The sequence below is a fragment of the Leucopleurus acutus genome (genome assembly GCF_964270905.1).
Source record: "Leucopleurus acutus genome assembly, chromosome: 12".
Classification (NCBI taxonomy): Eukaryota; Metazoa; Chordata; class Mammalia; order Artiodactyla; family Delphinidae; genus Leucopleurus; species Leucopleurus acutus.
In genome coordinates this window covers 14,494,248-14,516,569 of record NC_139154.1, presented here as the reverse complement: position 1 = coordinate 14,516,569, position 22,322 = coordinate 14,494,248, and the positions used below count along the sequence as shown (strand labels likewise).

The following is a 22,322-nucleotide window of genomic DNA, read 5'->3' as shown; positions in this document are numbered from 1 at the left end:
TTTCCTTGCAGGATATAAATGAATGAGCATGCAATTCTGATGGTCAAAGGCAATTATCTTACAGCCTTGAAGGAAACTGGCCCTATGTTATGTAAGTCAGTTCAGAGAGAATTAAAAGAATGCTGATCCTTGCTGACATCATAGAACTATCACATCAGCAACCATGATCCTATACTACTCCTGGGCTTTCAATCATGTGCTCTAGTAAGTATTTTTATTGTTTTAGCCACTTTGAATTGGGTTTTTCTAGCTTTTGAAGCTGAAGGTAACTTAACCAATAGATTATCATAAGTAGAATTGATGGGTCAAGGGTACCTACCTTTTAAATTTCTGAGGAATTGCTTTCCAAAAAGGCTGTGCTGATTCACACATCCATCCATCCAGTGAGTGAATCTGTTTCCTCACACCATTGCCTATTATCTATTTAATTTGTGCCTTCCTGATGGGTGGAAACTGAATTTCATTATTGCTTTGATTGGCATCTTGCTAATTACTGGTATGGTTAACTATAATTACTTCTACTTACTGGATATTTACATTTTCTTCTCAGTGAAATGCTTTTTACATCTGTCACTCATTTTTCCTATAGAATTATTTGCATTTTTCTTACTGATTAGTAGGAACAATTTAAAAACTTTGAATATTAATTATTAGCTTGTTAGACGTGTTGCAAATATTTTCTCCCAGGTACCTTATCTTTTTAAAATTTTTTTAATTAATTAATTTTACTTTTTTTTTCTTTTTTTTTTTTTTGGCTGTGCTGCGTCTTCACTGCTGTGAGCGGGCTTTTTCTAGTTGCGGATAGCGGGGTCTACTCTTTGTTGTGGTGCGCGGGCTTCTCATTGCGGTGGCTCCTCTTGTTGCGGAGCGTGGGCTCTAGGCACGCGGGCTTCAGTAGTTGTGGCTCGTGGGTTAGTTGTGAGCATGTGGGATCTTCCTGGACCAGGGATCTTACCCGTGTCCCCTGCATTGGCAGGCAGAGTCTTAACCATTGTGCCACCAGGGAAGCCCCAAAGGTACCTTATCTTTTAACTTTCTTCCATGGTGTGTTTTGTCCAAGTTTGCCCCAAATTCTAAAATTTTGATGATGATCACCTTACCATCTTTTCTTTCATGGCTTTGCATTTTGTGTGATCATTGCGCAAAGGCTAAAAGTACTCTTTGTATGGGAATTTCAAACTTTAGGCGTTTAACCTTACAACCTTTCCTTAAGTGTTGTACCACAAGCTGTCCAATTAAAGTTTTACTGTTTGCTTTTTATTTTTTGGTTGCACATCGTAAGTGTACAACTTGGTCAATAGCTGTTTTAAATTTAGAAAAATACCCCTTTATGTTTGTCCTGTGTAGTTGTTTCTTTTGTCTTAGTGCTTTTTTTTTTCTTTTTTTTTACGGTACGCGGGCCTCTCACTGTTGTGGCCTCTCCCGTTTCGGAGCACAGGCTACAGACGCGCAGGCTCAGCGGCCATGGCTCACGGGCCCAGCCGCTCCGCGGCATGTGGGATCTTCCCGGACCAGGGCACGAACCCGTGTCCCCTGCATTGGCAGGCGAACTCTCAACCACTGCGCCACCAGGGAAGCCCTGTCTTAGTGCTTTTAATGCTTCTACTTATTTCTGCCATTTTGGTGAGTAGTTTGGAAGTTATTTTTGTTCATTTGTCCTTCATTTTCATGAGAGAGAGGAAGTTGTTAAATAGCATCTTGGCCCAACTCCTAAAACCTGGGGTTTCATGGAGAAACTAGCTTTGGGGAGATGCGATAGGTCAGCGCACAGGGATGCAAGTCTTAGACAATGGGCTTGGGCTGTTTGGAGGCGCAGAGGTTTGGGCAAGTTCAACTACATCATCCCACCCATGTTGGGTACAGTGTGTACTGCAGAGGCTGCCCTGGGAATTTCCTTGGTATTTTCCCAAATCGACTAGAGTACCAAAGGCTCCATGCTATTCTTTGTGGTTCATGATACGTATTATGTTGCCCCATTAGTTGAACCAAGGTGAGTGCCAGTTTTTTTCCAGTAACAATACCCAGCCCAGGCTGCCAGTCCTGCCTGAAGGTAGCTATGATAGAATCGAAGCTACAGTGGCTTTGGTCCTCTTAGGAACCCCAAGGGCACTGGTGAACACTGCAGCAGAGAGCCCTGGATTAAGCCTAGTTCTACGGATACCATGAATTTGGTTCTGTGTATTTGTCCACTGTGGGGGCCAGATAACCTCTACTGCTTCATGCTTTATTACTTGTGATTGTCAACTTGGTTACATGAAGAAGTCATTGCGGAGATTGTGAAGAGATCTAGAGATTCCAGTGGTTTCCATGGATGTTTCCTCGACTTATTAAGATGATGGACATGTTAAGTGAGCAGACTGGTGGGACTTGTTACCAAACAAGGGTGGATGGTGCTATCTTAGAACTTGGAAATTGGAATCTGGACTTAGTGATCCCTTAGTGATCTCTTCAAATTATTTGCATGTCTAGGACCTTTGGCTTTATGAATACTTACTTGAATTCAATTCAAGCCACACTTAACAGTGTGCGTAATTTTCATTGTTCTAGGTGACAATAAAACATTAATGGAATCTGGCAAACTGGGTTATGTTTATAAACCACATTCTTTACTTCTTATAATCAGCGTGAATATTAACAGTCTTCTCAAATAGAGCTAAGGGATCATGTAATCATCCACTCTGCTCTAAGACAAAAGTTCTGGTCCATTTCGTTAGTAGATGGGCTCTCTGCTCTTCAGTTACGCACCCCAGTGGCTCAGTTCTTCCTTCTTACCATCATCAGTACTATTCCTTCTCATTTCTCTGATACTCATTCACACTAAAGTTGAAACTGGGCACTTTAGAATGGATGCAGATGGCTGATCATTCTGGGAATGCTGGTTTCTCTGAAGGTTGGGGAGCCAGGAAAGCGTCAAGATCAAGTGGAATAAGAGGCTGAGGCGAAAGAAGACACGTGTCACCATCATACGTAGGCTTTTGCGATCTTTATCTGGGCATGGAAAATCCAAGCTATACACCAAAGCTTTTCTTCCTTCCTTCCTTCCTTCCTTCCTTCCTTGCATCCTAGTTTCCCGACCAGGGATTGAACCCTTGCCCTCGGCACTGAGAGTGTGGAGTCCTAACCACTGGACAGCCAGGGAATTCCCCCGCCCCTTTTTTCCCCCAAAAGCTTTAAAAAATATACATTGTATTATTTTATTCTACCCAGCTGCAGTACGTTGTCACAACCCTGGAAATTGATATTGCAATATTAACTGAAATACAAGCCTTATTCAGAATTCGCCAGTTTTACATGTACCCTTCCGTTAAATAATTTACCAACTCAGGTGAAAAGTAACAAAACTATTAATAGTAGATCTTAGCGTCCACTTTTTTTCCCCCCTCAGGCCCATCCCCTCCGAAAAAGGTCAGAATCTGAGAGTCAAAACTTGCTCAGAACTGAAAATAAAAAATCAGCCCTGCTATTAATCAGCCTGGGAGGACAGACAAATAAAGCCTGCTGAAGAAGTGAATAGAAAACACCGTCTCTCCCCAGGTCCCACAGCCGTTGTAAAATGTCATGACCTCCGTCTTCTTTAAGTGACTATTACTTTCTTGCATGTGATAGCACCAACCTGCTCCGAAAGGCTTTTGAATCAATGGAAATACAGCTGTCTGCGTTGTGTCCCTTGGGCCCTCCCACATTGGGTGCTATCTGGGATACCTCGGGCATCCTTTTTACTCTCCAGCCTTCTAACATGTGTGTTACCAGTTTCTTGTGTTCAATTCCCTTTGTTTGCAATTCCTTGTGTGGGTTCTGCTTTCCAGACTGGATCCTGATTGAAACAGAGACCTAAGGAATTTGGGGGCCAGAAGATGGAGCCTTTTCGATGCTGTTTTGTGGTAAGCATCCCAAGAAAGGGGATATGTTGACTGACGCATAATGGAGAGACTCTTCAGCTGGGCGGAGGGGACTCAAGGGGTGACGATGGGGCTGAGCTTGGCTTTGAACAGAAGTGTCTAAATTCCTGACCGAACTCTAGAAACCAAAAGTGATGGGACTGGGGTCTCAACAGGAAAAGACTATGTCCCTCTAAGGCCAAAAAGGAGATTGGGGTGAAATGTATGAGAGGCTGAGCAAGGAGACTCTTTTCAAGGTTGGGAAGAGGGGCTCATGGAGGTGCTTGCCTGGAAGGTTCTGTCTTATTCTTTGCACTTTTTTTTCCAGGTGAATATGAAGCTGTAGGTGCTTCTAATCTGCCTTCTGAAACTCACTTCAGTCAAGTTAACTCGTCTCAGAAAATTTTTATGTGGGACCTCAGCAGATTGTGTGTGTGTGTGTGTGTGTGTGTGTGTGTAACAAACATATAGAAAAATAACTTACCATTTGTTGAGAACCTACAAATGGCCTGCATGACTGGAACAGAGGGTGAAGGATAAGTTGGCAACTGGGGCTCAGTTTTTGGGGAAATCACTACCTACCTCGTTAGTCCTTGGGCCGGTCAGGAGTCCACTCTATTTGGGGGTAGCAGAGACCAGGATTATCTCAGTTAAGGGTGTGTTGCTCAATGCCTGTGGCTCCCAAGAGGATACAGGTGCATCTCTGAGGGGCTGAGAGAGTGGGGGAGGGACTTTTAGCCTAACCCTCCACTCACGGGCAGACCGAAGTGGAACAGTTGGGTGGCCAGAAATGCCATATAGCTCCTGCCTGAGCCCACAGCTAATTTTGCCGTCACAGGACTCTCTTAGTGAAACTGCAGTGGGTAGGCTTCCTGGGCCCAGGTGATGGATTCCCTTCACTTAGAGCCTGCATGTCCAGTTCTAGCTCCAGAGTGACACAGCAGGGCAACTGGGATCTGGGGAAGTCCCTCAGTCTCCCCTTCCTGAGAAACCCAGGGTCTGTCATTAACCCTGTTGGTAGGGCTTGGCTAGGTGCTTACTTCTCAGGGAGCCCAGACAGGTCCTCCTCATACTGATGCCGTGATTTCTTCATCTGAGCCTCACCGGATCTTCTGGCAGGAGGATCTGGCCTTCTTCTTTCATGTCGTAAGATTGTCACGCCCCGCTGAGGAAGCTGGCTCCTCCCTATGCTCTCCAGATAAGTGTTCCCCACTCCACCAGAGCCCGTCACTGCTCTCGGGAGCTGCTTGAGCTGCGATTCAGTCCCCTGCGCTTTTGATAAAGGTTCTTGCCAGCGGGTGGCTGGAAGGTCCCTTGACTCTTACGCATCCCTCTTTGCTGTGTTTAGGGCTGGAGCCACGCCAGGCTGGGTCCATGTCTTGTCCTGTGCAGAGTTGGCTGCTTCTTACTTGGGGAGCTGCTAGGATCCTGGCAGAGTTGCCTTGGCTCGGGTCCCTCCCCTGTTCCCAGGCAGACAAATTTGCCAGTGGGAGTGGGGAGGGCTGCTGGGAGGAGAAGGCACAGACATCAGGGAACTGTAGGGTATTTAAGGTCAAAAATCATGCCTGGCCTTGGAACCCCTAGGGGGACACTGTCCCTGGCTGGATCTCTGGGTGGAGGAAACTTCTGCTTGATACCCCTCCCTAAGGTTGCCTTGAAGTTTTGTCCCAGGAGGTGGCCTAGATCTTCTGATGAGGGCTTGGTATCAGGCCAGGCTTCCCAGCTCCCTGCCCAGAATCAGGACCTTAAGAACCAGTATCCTTGGGAGGGTCTGGAAATGTCTCCTGAGACTCAGATCTCGTATCAATGTCCTCACAGGTGCCGAGACAACCCCGCTATGGCAGAAATTATGGAAGGCTCTGGACCAGTCTATATAACAGGTAATGTTGGGATGGGGTCTGGAGGCTGGGGACACTCATGCCTGTCTCTTCTGGACACCCCAGCCTTCTCTGCCCCTCCCTGTATATGGACCTTACCACCAAATGCTGTCCATCTCCCACTGGACCGCGAGGGTGAGGACCATTTCTTTTTCACTGCTGCAGCTCTAGATCTAGCCTTGGGCCCAATACAAAGTGGCTGTCAAAGTTAGTAGCTGGGTCTTGACACGTGTGTCCTTATGGGGATGAGGGTTTAACTCATTAACGGTCTAACTCTTAGACTAGTTACAGGCTTGTCCTCCTCACCAGAGCTCATAGTTTTACTGGAAAGAAAGGCTGAGCTGATGGGCCATGTGAGAGCTGCCAGTTTTGATGTGTAAACCCTGAACCGTCCTTCCTGAAAGGCCTGGAGTAGATAATCTTTCTCCTAGCGTCTGATAAAGCAACCTTAATCGTGTTTCTTCACTATTCTTTTCTATTTAAATAGGAATGGATGAGCCTTTGACTGGAGAATGCTTTGACTTGAATCAGCAGGCGTGGATCCTTAAGGGTCACACCCTCGTGACAGCTCCACTGAACAACAGTGTGACTCCAGGTAGGTGAGCGGTCACCATGCGGTTGATCTTTGTGATGTGATCCCCCACACATCATTGCGGCTGGGATACTGGTATCCAGCCTTTGGTTAAAAGTGTGGCTTTATAACAGAGCTCACCTGGAGGGGGAAGAATTCCACACCTGCCTGGGAAGGGGTGTCTTGGACCAGGGCAAAGAGAGCAGAGAGAGTGGAGTGGCGTTCTGGGGAGCAGTGATCTGAAGGCCTGTCTTAGGGAAGAGGAGTGGCTTGTTCTGCCAGACTTCTGGTGTCCTAAGAGGACTAATGGGTTGGATAGCACAGGAAGGCAGATTTCAACAGGACATTAGGCAATACTTGTCAGTGAACAGGGCTCTCCAAGGCTCAGGGGGGTTGCTTGGGAGCTTCTCACCTCCAGGTGTTCAAGCAGAGGTGTGAAAATCTCAAGGGTGGCGTCTGCCCTCTGATGAACTCTTTGTGTTCGCTCCATTTCTTAGGGCAGTGATTAGTGCTTGGTGTGAATGGATGAATGAATGAATGAATATGGGGCTGGCCACTTTGTGGGTCTGGGGTAGTAGGGATTATGCTCTTAAGATCTCTTCCAGCCTTACCTGGAAGATCCTGGTCTTTCCTGACTTCCAAAGGGCACGGACTGTGTGCGTTGGTGGTATGTGGCGAACACAGCTGCCTTCCAAAGGGGCACTGACACCATATCCCCTCTTATCTAACAGTCACTGTCACTGTTATGCCATGCAAGAATCCAGGCTCTGTTGAGGAAGACAGAGGGGTTCCCATTTATTTGGGAATAGAGAATCCAGAAATGTGTCTGTATTGTGAGGACGTCGGAGGACAGCCCAAATTGCAGCTGAAGGTGAGTGACTGAGAAAAATAATGTAGAAAAACCTCAGTTTCTTTTCTGAGAAGTTGATTTGTTAGGAAATCTAATTTTATAATTAAAAAAGAAATATCCTCCTGTTCTTAAGCATACTTATCCCTTCCTCCTTTAGAATAACGCGCCTGCAATAGACTGCCCCTCGCTAGTTGAGGGCTCGTCTTTCTTGAATATTGAGACATTCTAGCCGTTGTTTGTTTGTTTTAATTGGGGTATAGTTGCTCTACAATGTTGTGTTAGTTTCTGCTGTACAACGAAGTGAATCACCTATGTGTGTACATATATCCCCTTCCTCTTGGGCCTCTCCCACCCCACCCCCCGTCCCACCCATCTGGGTCACCACAGAGCACCGAGCTGAGCTCCCTGTGTTATACAGCAGGTTCCCACTAGCTATCTGTTCTACACATGGCAGTGCACATACGTCAGTCCCAATCTCCCAATACATCCCACCCCCCGTGTCCACATATCCATTCCCCACAGCTGCATCTCTATTCCTGCCCTGCCAATAGGTTCATCTGTACCATTTTTCTAGATTCCACATACATGAGTTAATATACAATATTTGTTTTCCTCTTTCTGGCTTACTTCACTGTCTATGACAGACTCTAGGTCCATCCATGTCTCCATGAATGTTTATTCAAGTATATTCTCTCCTTCATTCTGCCTCCCCTCTCCTTTTCGAATTCCTATTCATCAGTTATTGGAACTTTGAGATCTCACTTCAATGTCTCACCTGATTTCTCATACTTTCTGTCCTTTTTTTTTTCATGTTGCATTCTGGGAGAACTCACTGGTTCAACATCCCAGGTCCTGATTACCTTTTAATTCACACGCTAAATTATCTGCTACATTATCTTTCTATTCTGTTTTTATGAAATTTCAGTCTTTACTATGCTAATTCTCAAGCTCTCTAGTTGGTTTTGCGTTTTTCTTCTTTATAACTGCCTGTTAGTAAAAACTTGTTTCTGAAACTTCTGTTTACTGCAATTCAATTTAATTCAACTCAATATAATCCAAGTCAGCAAATGTGTATGTTCTTACTGGCCTCCAGCACTGTTGTGGGCATTTGTGAATCATCAGTGCACAGAATGGCAGAGTCCTGCCCTCCTGGGGCTTGCATTCTAGTGGGAGAGGAGAAATGGTCCACAAGAAGTATAATCATGGGTAAATCTGTGGCATGTGAAAGGGTGTTATGTCTCCTGGGAAAGAACGATTAGAGCCGGGTTAAGAGACTGGCAGTGCCAGTAACAGCTGGGGTCTGGCTGTGTGGTAAATAGTACAGCAGGCATTATCGCAAAGGTGAGATTTTAGCAGATGGGAGAGGAGGCAAAGGAGTGAGCCAGCAGTGTCCAGTGAGGGCAGGTTCAATCAATTCAAATTGTTAGAACGTTTTGAATAGAAGAGTGACATGAACGGACATATTGTTTTTTAAAAAATTATTTATTTATTTACTTACTTATTTATTGGATGCATTGGGTCTTAGTTGCGGCGTGCGGGATCATTCGTTGCAGCACGAGGGCTCTTTGTTGTGGCGCGTGAGCTCCAGAGCGCCCGGACCCAGTAGTTGCGGCGCATGTGCTGTTTAGTTGTGGCCCGCAGGCTCAGTAGTTGCCATGTGCGGCCTTAGTTGCCCTGCGGCACGTGAAATCTTAGTTCCCCAACCAGGAATCCAACTGGCATGTCCTGCATTGTAAGACAGATTCTTAACCACTGGACCACCAGGGATTATTTTGTCCGCTACTTGATAGCCGCGTGTGAAGGGCAAATGGGAGAGTCCTGTTGGAGGCTTTGAGGTGATCCAGGTGTGATCTGATAGATATGGGGATAGCATGGAGGTAGGAAGAAAACGGTCAGATTCTGGAAATATTTTCAGTTGAGTCAATGGGCTTTGCTGACAGAGTGAATGTGGAGTGTGATTAAGAAGATGAGGACCGAACAGTACATTTTCAGCTCTGTAAGCAAGAGCTGCACGGTGTTGACCCTGCAGGCTTTGTTAAGACTTTGAATTTTGTGATAATTAGAAAATCATTCAAGACATTTAAGCCGGAAGGTAACGTGATCTTATTTATTCAATTATTTCAGTTTACAGTTAGCTCAACTGCTTTGTGGAGAATGGGTGGTAAGGATGGAGCAGGTGTAGGGGAGGGAGGGAGAAGTGTATCAGTTCAGGAAAGATTTTGGAAATAGGACTCACAGGCCTTGCTGCTGGATTAAATGTGGAGGGATCTAAGAAAGCAATATCAAGGATGAATCCTAGGTTTTTGGCTGCCCAAAGAATTGGATAGATTAACTGGAAGTTATTAACTGAATAAAGGAGTCTTTTGGGAGAATTCCCCCTACTCAGGGTGGAATGTGGCTGAATTATGGACCATTCTTGTGTCTCTTTGGGGAATCTTGGACATAATGCAATTTACTTAGAAATACTTATCTTACCTAAATAGAATGATATGTGAATATATAAATACATACATCCACAAATATACTTCTATATACAATATAGAAACCTTTTCTGATTGTTCTATATACTTTGCTTTTTTGAGTGCAAGCCCTTCGATTTGTTAGACCCTCTTGTGCCTTTTTCGTGGCTCTGACCTTTCTCATATGTTTGGCAATTAATTGGAAACCCAAACACCCCTGCCCTGGCGGTCCTTTGCCAGAGCAGTGGTTCTTGCGGGAGGGGGGCTCTCACGGATGCAGCTTTGGTGAGGGAAGACCTTGGCTTCCTGCAGCAAATTTGCATTTCCTTCCTTTTCCTGGGGGTGGGGTGGTCCCCGCAGCCTCTCGTGCGGGGAGAGTTCCAATTTGTCATTCAAGGGTGGCCACTTGTTCATGAACCTGTGCCTTGTGTCACTCCATGCCATCTCTGGAGTTGAGGGTGGGGGGCAGGAAGGTGACATTTCATGGGTGCTCACTCTGCTGTTCCTTTGAAATGGGTTTTTCTAGGCTTGCTTGAATAGACGGATAGGGTTGCTCAAACTTGGGAACATTTACATGTTGTGTACAAGTAATGTTGAACTACTCTAACAGCCTGTGCTTCTCCTTCTGGCATTTTCTGTCCCATTTCAGGACCAGAAAATACTGGATCTGTACAACCGACCTGAGCCCATGGAGCCCTTCCTTTTCTACCATGGCCGGACAGGCAGTACCTCCACCTTTGAGTCCGTGGCCTTTCCCAAATGGTTCATCGCCTCCTCCGAGCAAGGCCAGCCCATCTTTCTCACTTCGAACCTGGGGAAAATGTACAGTACTGCCTTCCGTATAGATTTAAGGATTTAACTCAGCCTAGAGGTGGCAGCTTGGTCTTATAATTTCTCGTTCTCAGCGTGTCTTCATCTGGATTTTCTCAGCGTCATTGCACATTGATGCTGAGAGGTGGGCTTGGCCCTGTTCTCATCTTATTTTATGAACGGAGAAGAAGCAATGACCTCGTGGCACCCAAGGAATAGAATGTGGGCTCGAAAGCAGGAGGGAGGCGGTGACGTGTGGCTCTCCTTTCAAGCTGAAACTGTACATCTCTCAAGCCATCTGTACACGGACATCGGGACCCAGAAAACACCTGTCCCAGGGGTGGTTATGAAGCACCACGAATTCAGAGTTCACCCGTCTTACCCGAGATCCTGGGACTAGCATGGAGCTGATCTTTGTTCTTGTTTTGCTTTGTTTCCTTTCCTAATGGGATTACGTTTCCCATAATCTCTCTCTGTTTCCAGTATATTGTAAGGGGTGTAATATATCCTTTTAAGGGTTAGGAACTTGTAAAGAAAACCAATTCTTCATTAAATTACTTATGTCTAATTCTAATAATCTGTTACCATAAAACCAAATATAAACTCCACGTGTTTATACGCTAAGAAAGCTAAAACAGTTACAAAATGAAATAGGAAACAAGGAGTAATCTGAAATTACCAAGAGTGATGGAATAAGGACACCGCAGTGGGTGAGTCTGGCACTGGGGCTTAGCTGAGGGGAGAAGGGCCTTATCAATGGTGATAGGGTGGTGGGAGGGATAGCGCATGTAAAAGGCACCACTGTTTGACTACTTTCTGTATAGTCTCACAGCCTTGCTTTCTTTTTTTTCTTTTAGCCATTCTCACCATCCACATACTCCCTTTAAAAACTGCAGTAAAGTTGCCTTTTTTTTTGAACAGAGAGCCTAAATTTCCCACCAGCCATGCTTCAGATGATATATTCTGATGAAATGAAATAACTCACCTCAGGTATAATTGTAGAAGGCTGTAGCTCAGATCTGGTTCTGCATATCATAGATTTCTTATTTTGACAATACCACAAATGCAGAAAATTATGTTCGCTTAAATACAGTCCACAAAATAGCACCAGTAACGTAAATTTTTTTAAAGAACTTTTGGACAACCAGACCACGTACGCTACGGGGCACGCTAGTGAGCAGTCAGCCTTGATCTAATGCAGTGTCTCTTGATTCTCAAAAGTTTTCTTCTTCAGCGAAATCTATTTTTAACATGCAGCTTTATAAAAGCCAACATTAAAGTGAACACCAAGCTAATTAGTTCTGGAATATCGAATAGAAGAATTAGTCATTGGATACTTAGTACTACCCTCGGTGCTAATAAATGGTGACAGGTTGTGACATCTGCCAGTTTACATTGCTACCTCGTCAACTGTTCCGTCTGACAATTGGGATCCGATGACACATTTGCATGTGACATGATCGTGCACCTCCATCCTCCCAGGCTGTGTGATGATTCAGTTTTCCCATCTCCTTTCTCTACTGTGAAATCTTTGTTCGTGCGGGCACTGTGACACCCTGGATTGTTACTTGGCACGTGTAGACACTCACACGAAACTCTAATATGAGCCCTGGTGCCATATGGCTGGGCTCGGGGGTAAGGTGGTCATTCTGGTCATCCAGAAGAGATTCTGGTAACTTATTTAAGAGTAAATCAAAATGAAAACAGATGGAATTCCCAGGTGGTCCAGTGGTTAAGACTTGGTACTTGCGCTTGCCGTGGGCCCGGGGTTCGATCCCCGGTCGGGGAACTAAGATCCTGCATGCCGCTCAGTAGGGACAAAAAACAAGCAAACGAACGAAAACAACAACATAATAATCTCATAGCTTGTGGGCCCAGGGAACAGACTTCCAGGGACCCCTGGATTACCCATTGCATTTGAGAAATAACGTACACAGTATTGCACAGTGTCTGAGATCATGGAAGGCCCCTGTGAGCAGCAACCCCATTTTCAGGCGATTGCCTGGCGCGCTTCTGATTTTCACGCATTTGCTGTATCAAATCCTCTCACATTTGAGTATCATGAGCTCCAGGCCAACACTCATTGAAGGATTTGTTTCCTTTGGAGTTTTAGCGACAGCCAGCCTTGATGCACTGAGGGGCTTTTGGATTCCAGGGGGGAAATTAAGAACCTTGTCACCAAAATCACAAGTACAGAGAAAACAGTTGAGTGGGATGTTCTTCTGTCGAGCTGCTTTGGGGCTCACATCTTCTGGCGCCAGAGTTGCTGAAGGGCAAAGGCTGTTTCCTGAAGACGCTGTCCCTTGACTTGTGAACAACTGGGCATGGGGACTAAAGATGCTGCCCCCAAACCCTGAGACCAGTGGCTGTAATGAATAATTATTCATGTCAATGAAACATCAGTTTTTATTTCTTAGACTTTACGAAGTTATTTAAAAGAAGATTCTTACCAAAAGAGTACATGTCTATGGTTAAAAGCAATATTCTCCCGCCTCAGTCCTATTTCTGAGCCAACTGCTTTCTGTTTCATGAGGCAACTGCTAAGTCTTTTGCAGCTCTTTTTATGTTTTCCTCCATGTGTCTAAGTATATGCTTTTACTTCTATTTCTTTTTTTTAAAGTTTATTTATTTACTTTTATTTTTTGGCGGGGTTGGGTCTTCGTTGCTGCACGTGGGCTTTCTCTAGTTGTGGCGAGCGGGGGCTACTCTTCGTTGCGGTGCACAGGCTTCTCATTATGGTGGCTTCTCTTGTTGCAGAGCACGGGCTCTAGGCACGTGGGCCTCAGTAGTTGCAGCATGTGGGCTCAGAAGTTGTGGCGCATGGGCTTAGTTGCTCCGCGGCATGTGGGATCTTCCTGGACCAGGGCTCGAACCTGTGGCCCCTGCATTGGCAGGCGGGTTCTTAACCACTGCGCCACCAGGGAAGTCCTACTTCTATTTCTTAAAGTATAAACTTTAAGTATATACTTTCTTAAAGTATAAACTTTGTACGTTATCTTTTCTATCAGACTGATTTACATCTCTATTACATCTCATTTACATCTCTATTGGACGAAAGTCATATGCTCTTTATTTTCTACAAGTTAACAGTAAATAGTAAGTCAAATAAAGTTGTGTTTGTAGAGAGTGAGATGATGCATGAGTGGGCCTGGTAGATAATGGTCTAGTATGACCTTGAAAAGACACACAGTGTTGGTGGGAATGTAAATTGGTGCAGCCTCTACGGAAAACAGTATGAGAGTTCCTTAAAAAATGAAAAATAGAGTTACCATATGATCCAGCAATCTCACTCCTGGGTATATATCCAGAACAGACGAAAACTCTAATTCAAAAAGAAACATGCACCCCAATGTTCATAGCAGCATTATTTACAATAGCCAAGACATGGAAGCATCATGGATGTACACTGACAGATGAATGGATAAAGAAGATGTGGTCTATATATACAACGGAATAGTACTCAGTTATAAAAAAGAATGAAATAATGCCATTTGTAGCAACATGGATGGACATAGAGATTAAAGGCAAATATCATATGATATCACATGTTGAATCTAAAAAAATGATACAAATGAACTTATTTACAAAACAGAAATAGACTCATAGAAAAGAAACATGGTTACCAATGGGGAGAGGTGGGAGGGATAAATTGGAAATTTGGGGTTAACTGATACACACTACTCTATATAAAATAGATAAAAAACAAGGACCTGCTGTATACACAGAGAACTATATTCAATATCTTGTGATAACCTATAATGGAAAAAAATCTGAAAAAGAATATCTATCTGTCTATCTATATACATATAGATATATTGATATATATATAACTGAATCACTTTCTTGTATACCTGAAACATTGTAAATCAACTCTATTTCAATTAAAAATAAAAGGCACACCATAATTATCCCCCCACCCCGTTTCCAGGAATTGGACAGTTTTTCTTAACGACATCATCTCCTTTAGCCTTTTCATTTTATAGGTGAGGAAAAGGAGGTGCATGGCGTGGCTGTGACTTGCGGAGGGCGGCACCGACCTTGAGTATTTGAACTGGAAATAAAGGCACTCTTGATTTGGGGTCCTTCAATTTCTGTCTCCTGGAGTTGGGATATTATGAAACACTGTGGGAGAAATCAGCAACAATTACCCAGAGCAAGACAGCAAATACGAGCCACCTCACTCCCATAATTGGGGCTGTACTTACCTAGCAGGGTGTCAGCGGTTGAGCCACCCCAGGCAGAGCACCCCTGGCCACCTAAGCATCATGATGCAATGCCATAAGTGCTGAGCTGTACTGGGCACCGGTTTCTCAAACTTGAAGCAATAGCAGAATCACCTGGGGTGTAAACGAAAAGCTCTGGTGTTTGGGCAGAATTTAGACCTAGTGAGTTAAACCCATTCCCCTCACAATTCCAACTTACTACGTTTAGAGCTGGGCCTAAGATGAAAGAGATGCGTATGGCGAGGTATGGAGACGGAGCGCGGAGCTCCCTTGCTCTCTGAGGGTGCCACTCTCTCAAGATCTCCACACGTTCACCAGCCCAGAACTTCTCCAAACCCCATCTTTTGGCTTCATTACATGGGTATGATTGATTAAATCACTGGCCATTGGCAATTGATTTCAGCCTCCAGCCTCTCTCCTCTCCCTGGAGGTCAAGGGCGGGTGGCACTGTGAAAGTTCCAAACCCTCTAATCAAACAGTTCGTTTTCCTGGAAACCAGCAAAATCACCTCTTTAACATAACAAAGACACCATGATTGCTCTCCATACCTAGGACATTCCAAGGGTTTTAGGAGTTCCGTGCCAGAAACGGAGACAAAGACCAAATATATGTTTCTTATTATGAATCACAACACATGGTTGCATATTAGCTGGGCTGTGTCCTAAAGAGGTAAAATAGTATTGAGCTGAGTACATGAGATATCAGGAGGCAGGGCTCCACGTACGGACTCTCCCCTTACTGCTCGGAAATCTCCCCGTCATATGGGTTGGTAACCAAATCTCGTTCCCAGGCTACAGGGGAAGAGGCACATACCATCTGCAGGGGTTGGGCGTGGGGTGGGAGTGGGGCAGGGAGGACAGAAAAGGCCAGTTTTCAGCATTACAGTGGTGAACCACTCCCTACCCATACCTTTGTGTAAGCCAGCTCATAGATGGGTCATCATGGTTGGTGTGACCCCGTCCTAGGAGCTGGTGAGGCCTGGGAAAACACTGGCCATATTTAGGAGAAAATTTTGTTTTGAGAAGTAGAGAGATCAGAGCTAAGAGGACTGGTGACAGATTTTATTTTTCTATGTGGAAAACTCAGGCTGTGTTCATGGTCTTTTAAAAACAATGTTTTCCAGAAAGAGACTCACACACATAGAGAACAGACTTGTGGCTGCCCAGGGAAAAGGTGGGTGGGGGAGGGATGGAGTGGGAGGTTGGGATTAGATGCAAACGCTTATATATAGGATGGATAAACAACAAGGTCCTACTGTAGAGCACAGGGAACTATATTCAATACGCTGTGATAAAATACTATGGAAAAGAATATGAAAAATAATGCATATATATATATACATGTATATGTATAACTGAATCACTTTGCTGTATAGAAGAAATTAACACAGCATTGTAAATCAACTATACTTCAATAAAATAAATTTAAAAAATGTTTTCAAGTACATCATCAGTTGTCTAACCCTTAACATTTTTTTTTTTTTTTTCCTGCGGTACGCAGGCCTCTCACTGTTGTGGCCTCTCCCGTCGCAGGCTCAGCTGCCATGGCTCATGGGCCCAGCCGCTCCGCGGCATGTGAGATCTTCCCGGACCGGGGCACGAACCCGTGTCCCCTGCATCGGCAGGCGGACTCTCAACCACTGCGCCACCAGGGAAGCCCAACATCGACATCTTTGATCTTGCTTACTGCTGGGTGGAAGTTGAACTTTAAGGAGGTAACAACAGAAGCAGGGAGACCATTTAGGGGTTATTGCAATACTCCCAGGGAGAGAGTCGGTAGTGGATTTCAGAGAACAGAACCCTGATCAGTGGTTGTGAGTTACAAGCAAATTTTGGCATAGAATGAGTAGATTTTTTTTCTTAACACTTAGGCCTGAACAACAATAGGGTTTCAAGGGTAATGATTCCCTTTCACCACCAATGTTGAGGCTGAGTCTGATTCCTAATGCAGAGATAGGAAGCCAGGAGATCTCCAAGTTTCCACCTACTACGTGAGTCTCCTTGGACACAGTGCAGTTTTTAATATCCACCACTGAGCACAAGGTGTCCTATGTGCCTCAGTTAACACAAGGTGCAGGAGACCATGACCCAAAGGAAACATATCACATAGTGGTTAAGAACAGAAAGACTTGGCTTTTTATTTTTATTTTTTTGGCTGTGCCACACGACATACACGATCTTAGTTCCCCGACCAGGGATCTAAGCCATGCCCCCCCCGCAATGGAAGTGCAGAGTCCTAACCACTGGACCACCAGGGAAGTCCCGAGACTTGGCTTCTAACTCAGCTAAATTTCTCAGTAGCTATGTGACTTTGGGTAAGTTGTGTCATCTCTCAGGGACTGTTTTCTTCCATAACAAATAAAGAGGAATGGCCCCTAAAGGGTTGTTGTGAGGATGAAAAGATGAATCAGGGAAATCTCTATCAGATACAGAACAAGCTCTCAATATTTGTTATGCAAAACTCTGAAAGGAGCACAATGAATGGCCCCAAATCAGAGGTGAATGAGGCTATGGGTCACGCAAGTCAGTGAATCAAGAGAGCCACACCTCTGCCTCCAGGCAGTCCGGAAGGAAGTTCTCCTTCACTCAGCGCCTGGCCTTTTCTGTATCTCCTCATTGGTGCTTCCTGGCATTTACTCTGCTCTGGCTTCTCCAGGACCCCAGCCCGGCCACACCACTGTTGCCTCCCAGTCACCCACTGAAGGCTTGTGGGACTCGAGGGACATTGTTCCAGCTAATGATTAAGAACTCTCCAGACAATAGGGGCTTCTTAGACAATGGGTGAATTTCCAGGATGTCCGGCCCCCTTCCGAGAAGGAGGGAGATAACAAAATGTAAAAAAGGTGTCTGTCAAAGACCAATCAGGCAGCTGGGGAGAAGGAGGGAGATAACAAAATGTAAAAAAGGTGTCTGTCAAAGACCAATCAGGCAGCTGGGGACAAGTTCCCTCTCTGGTCCGAGCCTAAGCCGGGACCAATCAGCAGGAGAACACAACCAAATCTATAATTTACATACGGGGAAGTGGGAACCTATAAAACTGACATATTCGCGCCCAAAAGGGTTCCTTCTTCGACCTCCTGCGTGAGGACCAAGGAACCCCGGTGCACCGGCCTTCAATAAACCTCTTGCGTTTTGCATCGGCTTCCGACTCTTCTTGTTTCCTGGGCGAGTCGAAACTCCTAGGAGACCGCGCAGGTCTAACAGGCTCACAGGACGTCTGTTCCGGACTAGCTTTCTTGCCAAAGTGGGCACACCAAGAGCCAGGAAATAACCCTTCTTCCTTGCTCATTTAAAGGCCTGGGAGTCCTGGACAGCTTTACCGGGCCCTTGGGTGCAGGTGGAGCTTGAACATTGGACTCGAGGACAAGAGCATCTCTTTGGACAAAGGTAACTCCTGCTGTTCAGAACCATGTGTGGGGAACCTTCTTTCACTGCTCTGTGTCCAACCTTGAGGAGCCTCTCTGGGCCTTGGTCCAAGACACAGGGTGTCAGAGGAGCTGGGACTGCTTCCAATGATGTAGGCTTACTTCCTTTCTGGGGATGACTATAGAATCAGGCACTGCAGATCCCGAGGCAGAGAGGGATGTGAACAACTGGTTCTCACTGTGGGGAGTTTGTGGTCTTTTGGGGGAACTGTCCTGGGATCCTAACCATACGCCCGGAGGTGGATGTCCCGTAACAGTCAAAATACCTCATGGGGCCCATGGATATCCTTGTGCAGGATGCTTAGAGATGCCTCTTTGGATGAGGGATGGGGGACGATGGGGGTGAGAGAGACAGGGTAGCTGCCTATTATTTAGGATGTTCAAGCTTGAAGTCGGGAGAATTGGTGGCTTACCAGCTGTATGGAGGCCTAAAGGGAGATAGGCACACCTTCTTTCTTCCTTCCTCTGAATCCAGAGACTCGCTGCACTAGAAGGTGGTTGAGCTGATGCGCTGGAATCTCCTAACAATCCCAGATGTGACAGATGGAGGGCATCCTAGGGCCACTGCAGCCACGACAGTGATGGGAGCTTCCAGCTGGGGTTTTATGGCCCTGGAACATGATTTCCCATCCTTAATCTCAAACGTGCATCTATTGATAAGATAGGATCTCAGGGCACATCCCCTCACGACAGATGGAAAAAGAGAGCTGTAGCAGTGTTATTTCCCTTGTTCCAGTCTCTGAAACAGTGGTTTCCATGACTTTTTCCTCCAGCCTTTGAAATACTCTAATATTCAAGATGTTGATGCTATTGTTGCTTTCTTAAGCTCGAGTTAAGGTGGCCTTACTCAGATCCAGGGCTGTTGGCTGGTGAGTTATCCATAGACTGGCAGAGATGGGGTTATACTTGTGATGCTGAAGGGTAGCCTTTCCCCTGAATCTCTTCCATTCAGCAACCTGAACCCCCAAATGCAAGTCTGTTTCAGATTCCTACTCCCTCCCACCCATCCTTTCCAATTTGGGTCAGTGTCTATATTTGCTTTTCCCTTTCTTCATCTCCAGTTTCTTTTATTCTTTGGAAGAGAAAATTTCATAGGCTCTGTGAGCTTGCAACTGAGAATTTTTGTCTCTCACTTAGGTTGAGAATTTTAATTTTGTTTATAATCTAGTGTGACCTTGAGGCAAGAAAAAACACTAGTTATCAATGAGAAAGAAGAAGGGAAGAGAAATATGCAGAAAATAAACTATCAATTAACTGATCAATTAGCATTTGAGTCATTTATAAGCAGAAGAGCCTTGATTATGAAGAAAATACTCCAGAGTCAACTCTAAGCCGTATGATTGGGTAATGACTCCAGGAATAAGTGGACAGGTCACGTGAAAAGTCATAATAACATCATTCCTCATTGGTTCTCTACTTGGCCAAAGATGCAACTAGAAATGAGATTCCCAATAACAAAGATTGTGCAGCTGATAGAGTGCCATCTCCCAATATCTAATACCAACCATTAAAAGACCAAAACCTACACAGTGATGTTCTCTACTTCTGTGCAATTTAGAAGATCTTTGCGGATTAAAGCTCTGATTAATATCGGCTTCATCTGTGCCTATAATAGCAGCATGACCATAATAAAAGCTGTAATTTACTGCCCAAGGGCAAAGCCAGCAGCAGTGGTTTCCCTAAACTCACCATGTGGCTTGAACCCTGAATACCAGAACTTGGGTTAATTCTCAAGAGGAGTGTCAGGACCAATAATTTCAATCATTTAGCAAATGTTTTTTGAGCACTTACACTGTTCTAAATGCTGGGGATACAGTAGTAAACAAGCAGAAAAACATATCTAACCTCCTGGAACTGACATTAAATTTTGAAGGTTTGGGGGGTACAGTCCCTTACCCCTGGTCCCCATCTACATTCAAACACATAGAGAATACACTGATGACAAAATAAAAATCAAACCAGTGCCCTTATTTTTGATGCAGCTGAAATAGAGAAATGAGAGGTACCTTCTACTCCCCACCTCAACTTTTGGGGCCTAAACTGTGTTCATCAACTCTGATCTCATAGTCTCAGGCCACTGTGATGACCTGTCATCTGCAACAGAACCAAGAGAATGAGGCAGAGAGTTAAGCTCCCAGCTGCTCTAGGCAGCCTCAGGGTGGAGCTGGTCCTCTTACCCACTGCTCTATGGTGGTCAGAGTCTTGTTGACCAGAGTTACTTCTCCTCCCTTTGAGAAACTCACAGCCTCTGCTTATAAACTACTTTCCTCACAACCCATTCACTCTTTCCACTTTAAAAAATATAAATTTCAGCTGTTATTAATACATGGCTACATTCTCCTGTAAATAAAAAAAAGTAAAAACATAACTGACAAATCCAAATCCTTTCCCCAAATCCCAATCCCCCCCCTCAACCCAACGATAACCACTGATGTGTTGGCATCATCCTGGCCCATTTCCTATGCATTTACATACTCCTATGTACCTATTGGAAACACTTGGTGTTGTTCTGTGTGTGTGTGTTTCCCTAATTGGTATGATACAATACCTATATTCCTCCAACTTTTTTCACTCAACAATATGTTCAAATAGCTATTTATGCTTATATGGATGGCTCTATCTCATTCTTTTCAACTGCTGCAGTTTCCAATAGAATGATTTTTACCATTGGTTGAATAGTCGTCCCTTCATTGATGGACAGTTAGTTTGTTTCCACTTTTTGTTGTTGTTTTACAATGTGTCAGTGAACGTTCTAGTATATGCTTCCTGTGCACACACACAAGACATTCTTTAGAATAGATTGGTGAATTCCTTGACCATAGATTAAAGACATTCTTTATTTTCTTTTTTCTTTCTTTTTAAAATTTTTGGCCTCTCCTTGTGGCATGCAGGATCTTAGTTCCCCAATCAGGGATTAAACCCGTGCCCCCTGCAGTGGAAGTGTGGAGTCCTAACCACTGGACGGCCAGGTTATTCCCTGGACATTCTTTATTTTCAACTGCTACTGACAATCTGCCCTTTGATGTAGATTTTCCAATGTATACTCCCAATTATGTGTTCATTCCTCCCTGCCCAAAACTTACCTTTAAGTTAAAAAAAAAAGTTTTTTTCATCAGTGTACAAAGAATAACCTCTCGTTGTTACTTTAATTGGTAAGTCCCCGATTACTAGTAAGCCATTTGCTGTTCACAACATTCTGAAGTCAAGACCTCTGACTTTTGACTTCTCCACCAAAACCTTTCTTTTGAGCATCACCAATGATGTCGCTGTTGCCAAAGCCAGTGGACACTCCACTGTCCTCACCTTAATTGGCATCGGACATGGCCTGCTGCCCTCCCCTCATCCTTACCCTCAGTGCTAGGGGTTCTGCAGCAAGTCACTCCTAGTTTTTCCCCAACCTCGCTCTCCTTTACTGATTCCTCCTTATGTGACTTCTGAAGGTTGAAGTTCCTCAGGGCTCATCCTTGAGTCCTTGTTTCCTCTATACTGTTTCACTGGATGATCTTACTTGTTACGAATTTAAATTCCAAATGGATATTGACAATTTGATCTGGCCCAGAGCTCTTCTTGGAGCTCCAGATTCGCATTGGCAGCTACCAATTTGGATTGTCTCAGAACTTGCAACCTGAGTATGTCCTAAGTAGCACCCTTGATCATTGCCCAATATGCCTATCCCGACTCCCAGTCCTTTCCATCTCGGTTGCTCAAGACAGAAACCTAGGAGTCATCCTTGATTCCTCTTTTCCCTAAAGACCTACATCCAACCATCCAACCCATCAAGTCTATCCACCAACAGGTCTACCTTCAGACTACATCTCAAGTCCATTTGGAATAACTATTGAGAACCTGCTTTAAGCTAGATGATATGGTGGGTGCTTTCTCATAGTAATATCTTCTTCTTCTCTATATTTCCTTATGTTTTTAATTTACATTTTAAAACAACCTAGTGAGATATTATTCCCATTTTGCAAACGAGGTGAAGGCACTTGTTTAAGAGTTCTCAGTTAGGGGATGGCAGAGACTAGACCTGATACAAAGTTCAGTTATTTATTTTTTTTGTTTTTCTTTTTTTTTTTTTGCGGTACGAGGGCCTCTCACTGTTGTGGCCTCTCCCGTTGCGGAGCACAGACTCCGGACGCGCAGTCTCAGGGGCCATGGCTCACGGGCCCAGCTGCTCCGCGGCATGTGGGATCTTCCCGGACCGGGGCACGAACCCATGTCCTCTGCATC

General features: G+C 44.8%; 1 protein-coding gene across 1 annotated transcript; it reads left to right on the top strand.

The window, feature by feature from the left end:
- Positions 1-5,123: 5,123 nt before the first annotated feature.
- LOC309970194 (interleukin-36 gamma-like) lies at positions 5,124-10,494 on the top strand (the record flags this gene model as incomplete). Its single annotated transcript, XM_082852458.1, has 5 exons — positions 5,124-5,162; positions 5,697-5,758; positions 6,243-6,350; positions 7,058-7,197; positions 10,285-10,494. The coding sequence occupies exons 2-5, from the start codon at positions 5,716-5,718 to the stop codon at positions 10,492-10,494; spliced, it is 501 nt and encodes a 166-aa protein (XP_082708584.1). The 5' UTR covers positions 5,124-5,162; positions 5,697-5,715.
- Positions 10,495-22,322: the final 11,828 nt, after the last annotated feature.